Source organism: Eremothecium sinecaudum, chromosome II (genome assembly GCF_001548555.1).
Source record: "Eremothecium sinecaudum strain ATCC 58844 chromosome II, complete sequence".
NCBI lineage: Eukaryota > Fungi > Ascomycota > Saccharomycetes > Saccharomycetales > Saccharomycetaceae > Eremothecium > Eremothecium sinecaudum.
The window spans coordinates 1,344,715-1,358,674 of record NC_030893.1 but is presented as its reverse complement, the minus strand read 5'-3'; the positions used below and the strand labels follow the sequence as shown (position 1 = coordinate 1,358,674).

Genomic DNA, 13,960 nt, shown 5'->3' with positions numbered 1-13,960 from the left:
TAATTTCTCAGCAGTAGATGTGTACATTCGGGGAAAACTAATGCTCAATTGAAAAGCAGCATTATCAAGATCTTGCTTCATAACACCCAGTTCCGCTTTACCAACATGCTTCATGTTGAACCGAAACGTAGAGCAAATGATAGTCATTATCCGGAGCAGTTTGGACATCCACAGCCAAATGAGTTTGAAGTACTAGAGGAAATCGGGCGTGGTTCTTTTGGGTCGGTTCGCAAAGTTATACACATTCCTTCGTCGAAGCTAATGGTTAGAAAGGAGATAAAATACGGAAATATGAATGCACGCGAAAGACAGCAGCTTATAGCAGAGTGCTCAATATTAGCAAGGCTCCGCCATGAAAATATAGTGGAATTTTACAATTGGGGTCATTCATCTTCAGTTAAGAATAATGCTGATTTAATGGATGATGGTGAAGTACTTTATCTCTACATGGAATATTGTTCTTATGGAGATTTATCTCATATGATAAAGCATTATAAAAACCAAAGAAAATACATCAGCGAAGCCGATGTATGGAGGATAATGGTTCAGGTACTTCTCGCTCTGCATAAATGTCATACATCTAATGATATACCACCTCTAGAGACAATATATGATAATATACCGAAGCAATACGATGATAAGCTCGGAAAAGGTAATTTGGTGATTCATAGAGACTTAAAACCAGGTAATATATTCCTGAAAGGGGATGAAAAAGGTAAGAGAGGGTCGCATATAAATTACAGCAAGGTATGTGTCAAACTTGGTGATTTTGGGCTGGCAAAATCCCTACAATCAAGCATTGAGTTGGCTACAACATATGTTGGAACGCCATACTATATGTCCCCGGAAGTCCTAATGGATCAGCCTTATACACCATTGAGTGATATATGGTCTTTTGGTTGCGTTGTATTTGAGATGTGTTCTTTGCGTGTTCCTTTTCCAGCCAAAAACTTCATGGAATTACAGAGGAAGATTCAAAATGGTAGCATAGACCCACTTCCCGAGCATTATAGTCGAGATTTAGAGCAATTGGTACGCTCATGCATTCAAATAAATGAAAATAACCGTCCCAGTGCATTCGATCTACTTAAAGGAATGCAGATGAGGATAGCAAGGAAGGCTTTACAACTAGAAAGGTTTGAAAGCCGGCTTCTGGAATATGAGAAGGAGTTAACCATGATCGGAGAAATGTTAGAAAAACAAGCCAAGGATTATGACAAAGAACTTAAGGATATTAAGACACAGTATAGGATAGATTTTGAAAATGCAGTAGATAAAAGGATGCGAGAGCTCATCGGTGTAAAACGCGCTCAAGTAACGCCTGAAAATCACGGAAGATATCACACTCGTCCACATTCTCTTCCCCGCAGACCCTGATCAAAGGGATATGTTTTTCATTATTCGACTTAACGAGTGTGTTTTTACGTATTTTAATTTACAAGACTATTCACTGTTATAATTTCGGAAACACAGCTAGGCTGGTTTCATTGCCATTGTTTTCCTGTCAACGCTTCGTAAGCCTCAATGTACTTGCTTCTACTCTTGTTAACAATTTCTTCAGGCATCTCGACGCCATCAACACCGTTTAACCCTTTAGAGGTTAACCAGTCTCTTAAAAACTGCTTATCATAGGAATCTTGTCCATGACCAACCGCATAAGATGAGCCAGCCCAGAACCTTGAAGAGTCTGGTGTAAGAACCTCATCAACAAGAATAATCTCGTTTGTCTCTTCGTCAATACCAAACTCGAACTTCGTGTCAGCGATAATGATTCCTTTGCTTTTCGCGTATTCCTTGCACTTGGTATACAATTTAATAGCAAGGGCTGCAACGCGATCATTCAATTCCTTTCCAACCAATTGCGCTGCCTGTTCTGGTGAGATGTTTTCATCATGATCACCCTGCTCGGCTTTAGTTGAAGGGGTGTAAATCGCCTCTGGGAATTCTTGCGACTCTTGTAAACCCTCTGGTTGGGGTAATCCGTGAACAGTACCACTCTTCTTATATTCCTTCCATGCTGATCCTGTGATATACCCACGGACAATGACCTCCAATGGTATCAACTTATGCTTTTGGACCAAAAGGGAGCGTCCAGAAAGCTGCTTTCTGTACTTCTCTTCCTTTAACTTCTCCGGTAAGTAGTCATACATTGTCTTACCCTCTTCAATATGCTTCAAATGGTTACGCACATCGTCCTTGAGTAGATCAAACCAAAACTCAGAGAGACGGGTCAACAAAACACCCTTATCTGGGATCGCATTTTGCATAATCACATCATATGCGGAGATACGATCTGTAGCGACAAATAGTAAAGTTTGATCATCAACCTCGTAAATATCTCTAACTTTACCCCTAGCAACTAAAGGTAGAATACCATCTAGGTCAGTTTTAACAACAGTCATATTCTATCAACTCTATCTTAATTCAACAACAGCACAATATAGCTAAACTTTTTACAATTCCCGAAAATACCAAGGAGACAGAATCTTCTTATATATTTTCTTAATTACTACTTCATTAGTTTAGTTCACTAATTATAAGCGTAAAAAACTAATTTTGTAAGCCTTAGGAAAACCAGAGTCAAGTTCGTAGAACAAACAACTCTTGAAGAAACGTTCAATAAGTAAACCCACCGCCATATCTCAGTAAATCTAACCGGGAAAGGTGTGTAATTACCGTAACCCAGCCTTTGTAGGAGAGCAAGCTTTTGTTCAAAACACGTGACCCAATCATTATTTGTCACTCCCACACGAAGATAGTTCAAAAGAAACGACACCAATAAAGTAAAATTTAGTAGAGAGTACTAATGATTTCGTATTAAACAAAGGACAACAATCGAAACCTGTTGCTGTCGTGATCCCAATTGGAGTCTGTTACAGCATTGTTAGCTTTATTCTTCAAGGCTCCTAGGCTAAAGTTGATAGTCAATTTGTGTTCACCATTTGGGACATTCAGGAAGCTGAAACACATAATATTAAGGTCATCCACATAACAGCTAGACTTTGAATCCCGGTTCAGGACCTCATAAATTATCCTTACTTTTAGATATCATTAATCCTTGACTGAGATACAATAGTAGAGTCTTGCTATCGAATATAAAGGATAGCTGTGGGAAGTGTCGCCACTTGTGATTAATTAGGGATCGGTTTTATTGTTTTTAAGAAGCGCTTCAGTTGAAAAAGCATGTCTAACTTGATTGATAAGGCTTACGGACAGTATGCAGCGAGTAAGGGTAGTGGAACACTTTCATCACATCATCACTCGCTTCTATCGGATCCTGAGCTAGTAGATGATTATCAGGATATTATGCAGGGCCTTTCGAGCGCTGGAACTGGGCTAAAAACAGAAGATGAAATGAGTACTAGTGCCAGTGTTGTTGTTACCTCGAGGCCCACGACTCCAAATAAAAAGCCGCCACCTGGCTCGGCGGAAAAGCAGGAAACCGTGGTTCCCAAGCAGGCGCTGGGATCACCGCTGAAACAGATGGTTCAAACGAGTGAGTTCGAGTCGAGCACGCTGCGAAGTAAACAAGGTGTGGATTCGCTGAAATTAGTTGCTAGTGCAGGTGAGAAGTCTCGGGCTGAGAGCGTGAGTGAAGTGTCGAACGAATCAGGGTATGAGGGTTCTAGTGTTGGCGAGGCAAGTTCAAATTACAGTGTTGAAGACGAGCAATCGCCATATTGCTATTCTGACTCGGATTTTGAAGAGAGTGTCGAACGAGGGCTACAGCAGATGGATATTGATATAGTGGGTAAGGAGGAGTCCACTCTTCATCCAACTCGAAAACCTCCTTCTGCAGATAAAAAATTGGTGGGAAGTTTCTTTAAAAACGCTAGGCGGGCCAGTTTGGACAGCAGCGATGATGTAGAAGGCCAATTAGACTCCTCTGATGAGGACTCGGCGAAGTGCCCTGAGTTAGAGGAAGATGATAACGGCGATGAGTATATTCCTTTGCCACCGCCACAAGAGTTAGATCCAAGCAAGTTGTACGCTCTTTATGCATTCCAAGGACAGGATCCATCGTATTGTCAACTAGAGCAGGATCAAGATTGCGTTTTATTAAATGACCAAGACTCCTATTGGTGGTTGGTTAAGCGCTGCTCTGACGGTAAAATTGGCTTTGCCCCTGCCGAACTTTTGGAGACCTTCCCGGAACGGCTTGCAAGACTAAATTGTTGGAAGAATGAAAATCTCTCCTCTCATGGGACCCCAGAAGATGTTACTGAGCCGCCAAAGTCCAGTGAATACGACATTGAAAGTCCTATGAAAACACTGGATGAGAATGCTAAGTCAGTTAGTTTCAATGAAGTTGTCGCCTATGCAGAGCGATACATCCAACTATCTGCCTCTGATGATAACATTGAAGTTGATTCGAATTCAGATAATGAAGGGCATGACGTTATCCTGCATATAGACGAGATTCACGAAACAAAGCTAATTGATCACCATCCCACCAACGATGGTGTCAGCGATATTATAAGCGATGCTGCTTTTACGACAGCAGACATGCTGCCGTTAGATGTTAAAAAAACGAGAAACTACAAGAGGGATATAAGTAACAGTGATAATAATGGCAACAATTATAGCAATAACAATAATAATGAGGATGATACTGCCGGTAGCAGTGTCAATAACGGTACAGGTGACAGTCCTGTTGGGCTTAGAAATACGATGGTTCGTAAAGAACAAAACTATAACATAGATGATGATCTGAAACAAATTTTTAAAGCTCCTGTGGTTCCTTTTTCACAGGCGCGTGGGAATGACATTTCACGGTCGAGTTCTCACAATTCCATTTCGACTATTGGGGAATACTCTCCCTCTTCTTCCGAATACACGAATGATTCGCCGCAGTTCGATAATGATGGGAAATTTACTAGAAAATCCGTAGATGATAGCTTTCCGACTACCAGAGCAATCCAGGACATTTCTCGGTTAGTCAGCGACGCAACTGATGAAACTTTGAATATCGAATCTCCATCAGTGCGACCAACAGGTCAGCTTACGAATTCTTCGGTTACTGAAGAATCTCCATTCTCATCCAGTTCTACGGCGGATATTAATACTATTATAACCAAGGCGGACTCTGACGAATGGCTTGTGTGTTCACAAAAAATTCAAAATTCTTTTTCATCAATTGCTAGCACACAATCTCTTGGGAAATCTGCTCATCATCCAATTATTGATGAGCTCTATGAAGCGGTTTTTGAAAGGATAAATGAGCTGCAGCAGAAACTGGAAAAACTGAAGAGTTCCAGTCCTGATGAAACTGCTTGAGTCTATAAGTTTGCATTATCTCCTACGTGAAAATCGTAATTATTCTATTATACTACTTACCATTGTGTAAAATCAATCGTAATTCTGGAGGAGTTTTTAAAATCCATTAGAGATCATTATATAAAATTTTTTTTCTATATAGTCTCATCTCCAAAGCTATACGATTTTATCGTACACTGAGTAAAAACAATTACACTGCATCCTCACTGCCAGGCTGCTCTCTCCTTGACTTCAAATATGGATAGTTTGGATCTGGATGAAGCAAGTTTATTAAACTTGTCTTCTGTCCTTGTTCATTCAATGTCGCCGTCATCGGCAGACAGAATGCAAGCAATGGACACCTTGGAATCATTAAAAACTGAGAGAGATATTTTAAGTTATCTTTGTTTTCTGTTAACCAAGGGCCACGAAAGTTCAATATTAAGATCTCAGTATGATCTGAATACTCTACATAACTTATGTGCAACGGCAGGAATACTTTTAAAGAATTTTCTCCCTCGTTCTCACATAGCCAACTATGATTTGACGTATTTGAAGGTAACAATCACTGATGGTTTATATTCACCTATCAATTTGGTATCTAATGTCACTGGTATTGTTATAACTAACCTTTTTAGTAATTACTATCGACAACACAGAAATGATCCAATGGGAGTAGAGACGCTGTCTAAACTTCTGCAAATGGCATCTAATGGAAACAGTGCTTCAATGAAAGCGATTTCTAAGATAATGGAAGATAATGCACAGTTTTTCCAGTTCCCATTTGCCGGTGTCGATAATATATTAGATGTACTTCTTACCCATTTTTTGCAGTTCATGGCGTCACACGATACAATAATAATTGCAGAAGCAATTAAATGTATGAATTGTTTTATTCAGATGTCTGTCCCATCTGTTGATGACAAGATTGATGCTTTCCTAGAGAATTTGATTAATCATGCAACCTCTAATGAGAATAATCAGATAAGACAACAGATCTGTATTGCATTTACTAGACTATTGAGCTTCAGGCGAGATAAGCTAGTTGTCCACCTCAATGGAATTGTGCAATTTGTCTTACACTTAATGGAAACAAGTGATGACGATAGTTTAGGTCTGGAGGCATGTGAATTTATTTTAGCATTTTGTTCCGATAAGAATATACCAGAAACGTCCATCCGTATATACGTGAAAGATATAGTTCCCATATTGTTACGGAAGATGGTTTACGATGAGGAGAGTCTCCTCAACTTAGAGGTGAGCAATGACGATGATGCTGATATTGAAGATAAGGATGAAGACATTAAGCCAGTATCATCAAACATCAATAGAAAACATAGTGGAAACAGTGATGGAGATACTGATGATGGCGATGATGACTCAAACGTGGATCACAACTGGAATTTAAGAAAATGTGCTTCTGCCAGTTTAGATATGCTAACCAATCTATTCCCTGTGGATGTGACAGAAATTGCATTCCCCATTATCACTGAACATCTGACATCAGAAAACTGGTATAGTCGTGAAGCATGCGTTTTGGCACTTGGTGCAATTGCTGAAGGTGGCATGAAGTGCTTTGATCGTCACATTCCTGCATTGATTCCGTTTTTAGTGGAACAACTAAAGGATACTTGGGCGCCAGTAAGGACTATTACATGTTGGACTTTAAGCAGATTCTCTACATGGATTTTGGAAGATCATACAGAATTCTTGCTTCCTGTATTAGAGCCTATATTAGAGGTTTTACTTGATAAAAAGAAGGCGGTACAAGAATCGGCAATAACAGCTGTTGCCGTTTTTATTGAGAACTGTGATGCAGAGCTGGTGGAAATGCTGCTTTATAACAAATTGTTGAACAGTTTCAACCAGTGCTTCCATCTTTATAAGAAAAAGAACTTAATCATATTATATGATGCTATTAGCCGACTTGCTGAAAAGGTTGAAATGGATGAAGTCGCTTTACAATCACTATTTCCTCATATGATTAATAAATGGACGTCCTTAAGAGATACTGATAAAGAATTATGGCCATTAATGGAATGTCTTTCATACTGTGCGGTCTCACTAGGCGATAAATTCACGCCTATGGCACCCGAGGTATACGACCGTACCTTTAGGATTCTTTGTCGCTGTGTTGACTTGGAACTCAAATCACAAACTGACCCTTCGATTGATGTTCCAGAGAAAGACTTCGTCATTACGTCTCTTGATTTGATAGATGGTATTTTGCAGGCACTAGGTGGCAAAGCTCTGATGCTATTCTTCCCTGATGAGAATATGACATTTTTCACTTTACTGAAACATTGTTTGGTGGATCCAACACATGATGTAAGACAAAGCTCTTACGCCTTGATTGGAGATATGTCTGTTACGTTCAATCAGGAAGTGATGTCTCCTCTCTTAGCTACCACCTTAAAATCTATTGTTCAAGACATAATGTATAACGATGATCCTGAAGCTACCTCATGTGTTAATAATGCGGTATGGTCACTTGGATTGATTGCGGAGCGCAATGATATTCGAGAATATATCATTGACATAGTTAGGGCGGTGCTGGATCTCTTCACTTCCACAAATACCTCACAAAAATATGTTTTGGAAAACTTGGCTGTAACGATTGGACGGCTTGCGATTTTTCATGCTGAACAACTGGCTCTAGAACCTTTTACATCTGAAGAACTATTAAGGAAATGGTGCACTATAGCCAAAGATTTGCAAGATACTGAAGAAAAAGTGTCATGCTATGGAGGTTTTCTTAAGATTCTGAAACTAATGGACTCCTCTAAAAACTTAAGCAGCCGGGCTCTTTATCAATTCATATGCGGGCTATCAAAAGGTATACCTCATGATACCCTTATCTCCTGGCAGCAAGATTTATACGTGATATTCCTGCGACACCAAGCAGAGCTAGACGTGGTCATTCCTGGTCTTAAAGAAAGTGAATACGAAGTGCTTTCTTTTTGCACAAGTTTATAGATGGGACAATTATATAATTAATACAAAATCATTGAGCATCATATACCGAACTGCTACAATTCTATTCCAAGTGTAGTTCTGTTTGGTTATTACTAGAAATTAACCTTTTTTGACGAATCAGTATCATGAACGGTAGAATCATTATTTCTGTCTTAATACTCTTGAGGCGCTGTTCTGTATTTTCTCTTCATATGTTCACAAATTATAGATTACAATGCAATAATCATCTAATAACCTTTCATAAGTATGGTTATTGCCATAGTTAGACTGGACAAGACTGGGGATGCTATCAGAGCTTTGACCAACTTAATGATACCGCATAAAACCTGCACAAGATATCCATATGACATTTTTTAAGCACATAAAAACCCTTCGCTCAACTTAGAAGGGGCTAGACCTTTAAATGATATATTTGAGGTGTATTTTCACTAGTGCTGTCACTCCGAGGGTTGAATTAAGCTGGGCGGCTATTTTGTTATCTCATGCTAATCTTCCTGTTGACCAGCAACATTACTCTGCTGTAATCCCAAATGCAACATCCATAAACCGTATTCAGCTTTTGATAACTTGCGATCTATTAAAAATCCATTGGATAATAATTATCTGAGCAAACGCCATCAATAGAATTATCCATATACCGTACATTGAAAATTTAACTACACTGCTTAAAATTGACTGCACAGTATGATAGTTTCTATTGTTCCTAGTTTTGTAATATTGCAGTGTATGCTTTAGAACATTGAATTGTCGTTCCATTCTATCAATTGAGCCTTTTAACATCTCCTGTATCGAATAACCTTCCGTAATGTATATGCTATTCTTTACAGGTTTCTGTGTCTGTTCCAACTCCGCAGTTGTCTGAGCATTCTCACACCGATGTTCGAACTCCATATCAATGAACTTATTACTATTAGATATTTCTTTGAAGCATATGGCGTATTCGCCTTTGTTATGCACCCTGAACTGCCATTCTTCCTGTTTTACTCTGGATCTCTCAATTAAAGGCTTTGATTCGCCATTGGGGCCAAATACTTTGTAGTCAAGCTCAAATTTATTGGTATAACTCTGTTGAACCGTAAAGTAATAGAGTATAGTACAGTCTGGTTCTGCTATCGTTTGATAGAAACATTCCTCTTCGAGCGGACCTAGTTCGAATGTTAAAGGGGATGACGTACAGAACGCAGCAAACATCAATGTGAAACCAATTGTCCAAAAGAGACTCCTAGCTATATTTTCCATAACGCATACATTACACCACTCTTTACAACACTAACTTTTAGTGCTAATCGGCTATTTGAAAGTATTGGCGTTATACTGGTTGTAGACTTTATAATAGCCTAGAAAAAAGAAATAGTGAAAACACAACGTGACCTTGCTTAAGTCTGATCATAATAACATTAGAAGTTGAAGTGCAATACGAGAGCAGCGAGTGTGAGTTATACTTCTCTGTTTAATATAGGCTAGATGACTTCCGACATACCTGTTGAGGTTGTTCAGGAAATGGAAGATCTGTGTAATGCAGTTCCACAACTAGCAGAAAGTTATCGACTAATAGACAAGATCGGTGAGGGTACTTTCTCATCAGTATACAAGGCTAAGGACATTAAAGGTAGAATTATAGCACGTTTTAAGGATCATTTTTGGGAAGTTGATGATGATGAGAAAGACTGCCGTGATAGTGGGCCATTTGTCGCGTTAAAGCGGATATATGTGACATCATCGCCACAACGTATATACAACGAATTGAAACTCCTATACATGTTAAGTGGGAACCATAGTGTGGCTCCATTGTGTGACGCAATTAGATATAACGACCAAATAGTTGCGGTTCTTCCCTGGTATCCTCACGAGGAGTTTAGGAATTTTTACAGAGATTTACCTATTAAAGGTATCAAAAAGTGCATTTTCGAACTACTACAGGCATTGAAGTTCGTACATTCAAAAGGTATCATCCATCGAGATGTTAAGCCAACTAATTTTCTGTATAATCCAATTTTGGGGAAGGGTGTTCTTGTGGATTTTGGTTTGGCGGAACTTGAGCCAGATAGAGAAGAAAACTTGAACGAACTGGGAAATAATAAGGATATTAGGTCGTGTGAAACATATTGTCCTTGCGGATCTAGCTACAATGTGCCGCAGAAGACGAATCTTATTACTATTCAAAATGGCAAAGTTATTTATAATTGCAAAAACCAAACCGTGACCGGAAGCGTTGCAAACAGTGCATTGGATTTGACCGTGGGGTATCCTAAGAATGAAACGCGTAGGAGTAAGCGTGCTAATAGAGCAGGAACAAGGGGTTTCCGTGCTCCTGAAGTTTTAATGAAGTGTTCTCAACAAACCACTAAGATAGATATATGGTCCGTTGGAGTTATTTTGCTTTCATTTCTCTCAAGAAGGTTTCCTATGTTTCAAAGTTTGGATGATACAGACTCCTTGCTTGAAATGTGCTGTATTTTTGGTTCGAAAGCGATGAAGAATACTGCTCAGTTGCATGGTTTGGGTTTGGAACTTCAGGGCTTGGAAGGAATTACTCAAGATGGTATTTCTAATGGATTAAGAGGATATGTAAAACAACTATTGGAAGAAGAATGCAATGCTGCAACGTTTCCATATTACAGTGTTGCATTTGAAACGTTGGATTTTTTGAACAAATCCAAGAGACAAGTGACGCCCAGTTTGGGCAGTAGTGGTAGTACGATATCTAGCGACGAGCGAAGTGGAGACGAGGGTGCATTAGACTTGCGTAAAGAAAGAGCATACAGTGATTACTCAGAAAGAGTATGGGACGACCACTTTTGGTGTTTTGATGTACTTGATAAATGTTTTGAAATGGATCCTAAGAAGAGGAGCAGTGCGGATGAGTTGTTACAGCACCTTCTATTTAGTGAACTAACTGAAAAAGATACTTCAACCGAAAATGATGAATTAGTCACTATCGAATCCTAATATATATTCACATATGGGGATGACTTACGAGATATAATACCACCAATTACAGGTTCCAATAGCATTTATATAATAGAAATAGCAAGATATAGTCATATTTTAAAGCATAATCTTCATTAGAGAATGTAAGGAATTAAAAACGCTCTTTTAGTGCCATAGTTCTTGTTCTTCTTCTGAGCCCATATGTACATTTGTACTGATGAAACAACTAGGAAGATAACTGAAAATACATTTAGCTTCGAGATGACTGTGAAGCATATCCAAGCCCAGACTTCAAACGTGTAGTTGGGGGAAACAAAATATTTAAAGATCCCATCGTTGATTGGCACTCTAGCAGTAACGCCCCTGGCTTTTTGAGCGTCACCCCATCTACGGAGCTGGACGTGAGAGTATAAATTCCAGATCTCAGAAGTGATAAAAAATCCAACCATGTTATTCCTATATTTGACATAGCTATCAGCGAACTTATCGACTGGCAACAAGAACCCATAGCCAAAATAACTCAATGCTATCATTCCATTTAATACCCAGTAGTGAAAAGAGTTTTTGAAGAGATTGAACAATGGCATCGTTGAATGCGAGAAGGAATGGACAAAGAAAGTCTCAAATTCACGTTTCAAATAGTGTCCAATGATTAAGAGATATAGTAAGCGGCTCAGTTGAGGATCGTAATTAACTGAGGAAGAGTGCAGATAAGCATACTCCGGTGACCGAGAAAGAGCGTATAGGAGACTATGGACCAAGATAGGACCAAAATATTCGACGACGAAAACTAGCCTCCAGGAAATTTGAGGCCCCAGATCTTTGAAATATAGTGTCTCTTCATTATGTTCCTTGAAAAAACTAGAAGACTGGATGGGAATTTGTTTATTTTCCTTCTGGTAGGTCAATCTCAAGCGATTAGTGCTGATACTTTTATTAGCCTTAGACACTTCCGCCAATACTGACTCCAGGCTATCCGCAGAGGCAATGCTCACGTCCTTCAATCCCTTCGAGCGTGACTTTACTAAAATCGGCATAATTCAATGCTTTATAATTGAGAAATTATTTGTATTACTTTGATTATTAGTAAGTTACCATGAATGCGTTAGATACTAACATTTTTAACCCGTATTATCTCCAGCCGATATTCCCATACCACTATACCTTTTTACGAACACCATCGTCTCGAGAACTTCACATCTAGTGCATGCAGACTGGCTTTTTGCACTTTCTTCGTCTCTAAGTATTATAAATGTCTCACAGCCATATATCCACATATTGAGGCTCTAACAAGCGCTTGGTTACCTTAACCTCTGTTTTTGCATTTGGGAATCAACAGCCATGTTGGAAATGGTGATTTAAGCGCCCAAGTTCAGCACTCTGTACGGAGCCGTGCCACATGACATCACCTTCCTCAAATGTTTTTCTTTTGGACTCGTTTCTTTTTTGAAAATTTTTCAACTCATCTCTTTTGTCAAAGAACTCATCTCAACACTTAATAACAGTAAAAACCTGCATCTTACCAAGAGGCTTGCTTTTTTCCGAAGACAAGAATAGATTAATCTATATTATCAATAAAGTTACACAATGGCTTTTCAACCAGGTTCTAGAGGCGGCAGAGGCGGTTTTGGCGGCAGAGGTGGCTCCAGAGGTGGTGCTAGAGGTGGTGCCAGAGGTGGTTCCAGAGGTGGTTCCAGAGGTGGCAGTTTCGGTGCCCGTGGTGGCTCAAGAGGTGGCAGTTTCGGTGCCCGTGGTGGTGCTAGAGGTGGCGCTAGAGGTGGTCGTGGTGGTGCTTCTAGAGGCGGTCGTGGTGGTGCTAGAGGTGGTGCCAAGGGCGGCGCTAAAGTTGTCATCGAGCCTCACAAGCACGCCGGTGTTTTCATTGCTAGAGGTAAGGAAGATTTGCTAGTTACAAAGAATGTTGCTCCAGGTGAATCTGTTTACGGTGAAAAGAGAGTTTCTGTCGAAGAACCTTCCACCGAAGAAGGTGTTCCACCAACCAAGGTCGAATATCGTGTTTGGAACCCTTTCAGATCCAAGCTTGCTGCCGGTATTATGGGTGGTTTAGATGAATTGTTCATTGCCCCAGGTAAGAAGGTGCTGTATCTAGGTGCTGCTTCTGGTACTTCTGTTTCCCACGTCTCTGATGTCGTCGGTCCAGAAGGTCTAGTCTACGCTGTGGAGTTCTCTCATAGACCAGGCAGAGAATTGATCTCAATGGCCAAGAAGAGACCAAACGTTATCCCAATTATCGAAGATGCTAGACATCCACAAAAATACAGAATGTTGATCGGTATGGTTGATGCAGTGTTTGCTGATGTCGCACAACCTGATCAGGCCCGTATTATCGCTCTAAACTCTCACATGTTCCTCAAGGATCAAGGTGGTGTCGTTATCTCTATCAAGGCCAACTGTATTGACTCTACTGTGGATGCTGAAACCGTTTTTGCCAGAGAAGTTCAAAAATTGAGAGAAGAAAAGATCAAACCATTGGAGCAATTGACTCTGGAACCTTATGAGAGGGACCATTGTATTGTTATCGGTAGATACATGAGAAGCGGTTTGTAAGCAATCAATATCTCCGCTATAGAGTTAACAACTGAAACTCGTTACTGCGACTCATGTCGTCATATATTTGTTCTGCATCTTTTTGCCTTGTAAAATAGACTTTTCTGTAGTATTTTGTATAGCTGCCATTAGGAAAGAAATATTAAAAGAGAATAATACACTGATTTACTATATATTGCTTGTGCCGCAGCAGTTAATACGCACTAAAAATGTCAGCTATGTACAAGGA

General features: G+C 39.7%; 8 protein-coding genes across 8 annotated transcripts; 5 read left to right on the top strand and 3 right to left on the bottom strand.

Annotated features, from left to right (window-relative positions):
• Positions 1-105: 105 nt before the first annotated feature.
• On the top strand, positions 106-1,377 carry KIN3 (serine/threonine protein kinase KIN3; the record flags this gene model as incomplete). Its single annotated transcript, XM_018130598.1, has 1 exon — positions 106-1,377. One exon carries the CDS (start codon positions 106-108, stop codon positions 1,375-1,377), a length of 1,272 nt encoding a protein of 423 aa, XP_017986087.1.
• A 107-nt stretch (positions 1,378-1,484) lies between these two features.
• Positions 1,485-2,402, bottom strand: ADE1 (phosphoribosylaminoimidazolesuccinocarboxamide synthase; the record flags this gene model as incomplete). The annotated part of the gene is made up of 1 exon (XM_018130597.1): positions 1,485-2,402. One exon carries the CDS (start codon positions 2,400-2,402, stop codon positions 1,485-1,487), a length of 918 nt encoding a protein of 305 aa, XP_017986086.1.
• A 781-nt stretch (positions 2,403-3,183) lies between these two features.
• BUD14 (protein phosphatase regulator BUD14) lies at positions 3,184-5,277 on the top strand (the record flags this gene model as incomplete). Its single annotated transcript, XM_018130596.1, has 1 exon — positions 3,184-5,277. The coding sequence occupies one exon, from the start codon at positions 3,184-3,186 to the stop codon at positions 5,275-5,277; it is 2,094 nt and encodes a 697-aa protein (XP_017986085.1).
• A 237-nt stretch (positions 5,278-5,514) lies between these two features.
• On the top strand, positions 5,515-8,232 carry KAP104 (Kap104p; the record flags this gene model as incomplete). Its single annotated transcript, XM_018130595.1, has 1 exon — positions 5,515-8,232. One exon carries the CDS (start codon positions 5,515-5,517, stop codon positions 8,230-8,232), a length of 2,718 nt encoding a protein of 905 aa, XP_017986084.1.
• A 552-nt stretch (positions 8,233-8,784) lies between these two features.
• ERP3 (Erp3p) lies at positions 8,785-9,471 on the bottom strand (the record flags this gene model as incomplete). Its single annotated transcript, XM_018130594.1, has 1 exon — positions 8,785-9,471. One exon carries the CDS (start codon positions 9,469-9,471, stop codon positions 8,785-8,787), a length of 687 nt encoding a protein of 228 aa, XP_017986083.1.
• A 225-nt stretch (positions 9,472-9,696) lies between these two features.
• Positions 9,697-11,181, top strand: CDC7 (serine/threonine protein kinase CDC7; the record flags this gene model as incomplete). Its single annotated transcript, XM_018130593.1, has 1 exon — positions 9,697-11,181. One exon carries the CDS (start codon positions 9,697-9,699, stop codon positions 11,179-11,181), a length of 1,485 nt encoding a protein of 494 aa, XP_017986082.1.
• A 116-nt stretch (positions 11,182-11,297) lies between these two features.
• TSC13 (trans-2-enoyl-CoA reductase (NADPH) TSC13) lies at positions 11,298-12,200 on the bottom strand (the record flags this gene model as incomplete). The annotated part of the gene is made up of 1 exon (XM_018130592.1): positions 11,298-12,200. One exon carries the CDS (start codon positions 12,198-12,200, stop codon positions 11,298-11,300), a length of 903 nt encoding a protein of 300 aa, XP_017986081.1.
• A 550-nt stretch (positions 12,201-12,750) lies between these two features.
• On the top strand, positions 12,751-13,731 carry NOP1 (rRNA methyltransferase NOP1; the record flags this gene model as incomplete). Its single annotated transcript, XM_018130591.1, has 1 exon — positions 12,751-13,731. The coding sequence occupies one exon, from the start codon at positions 12,751-12,753 to the stop codon at positions 13,729-13,731; it is 981 nt and encodes a 326-aa protein (XP_017986080.1).
• Between the last annotated feature and the right edge of the window lie 229 nt (positions 13,732-13,960).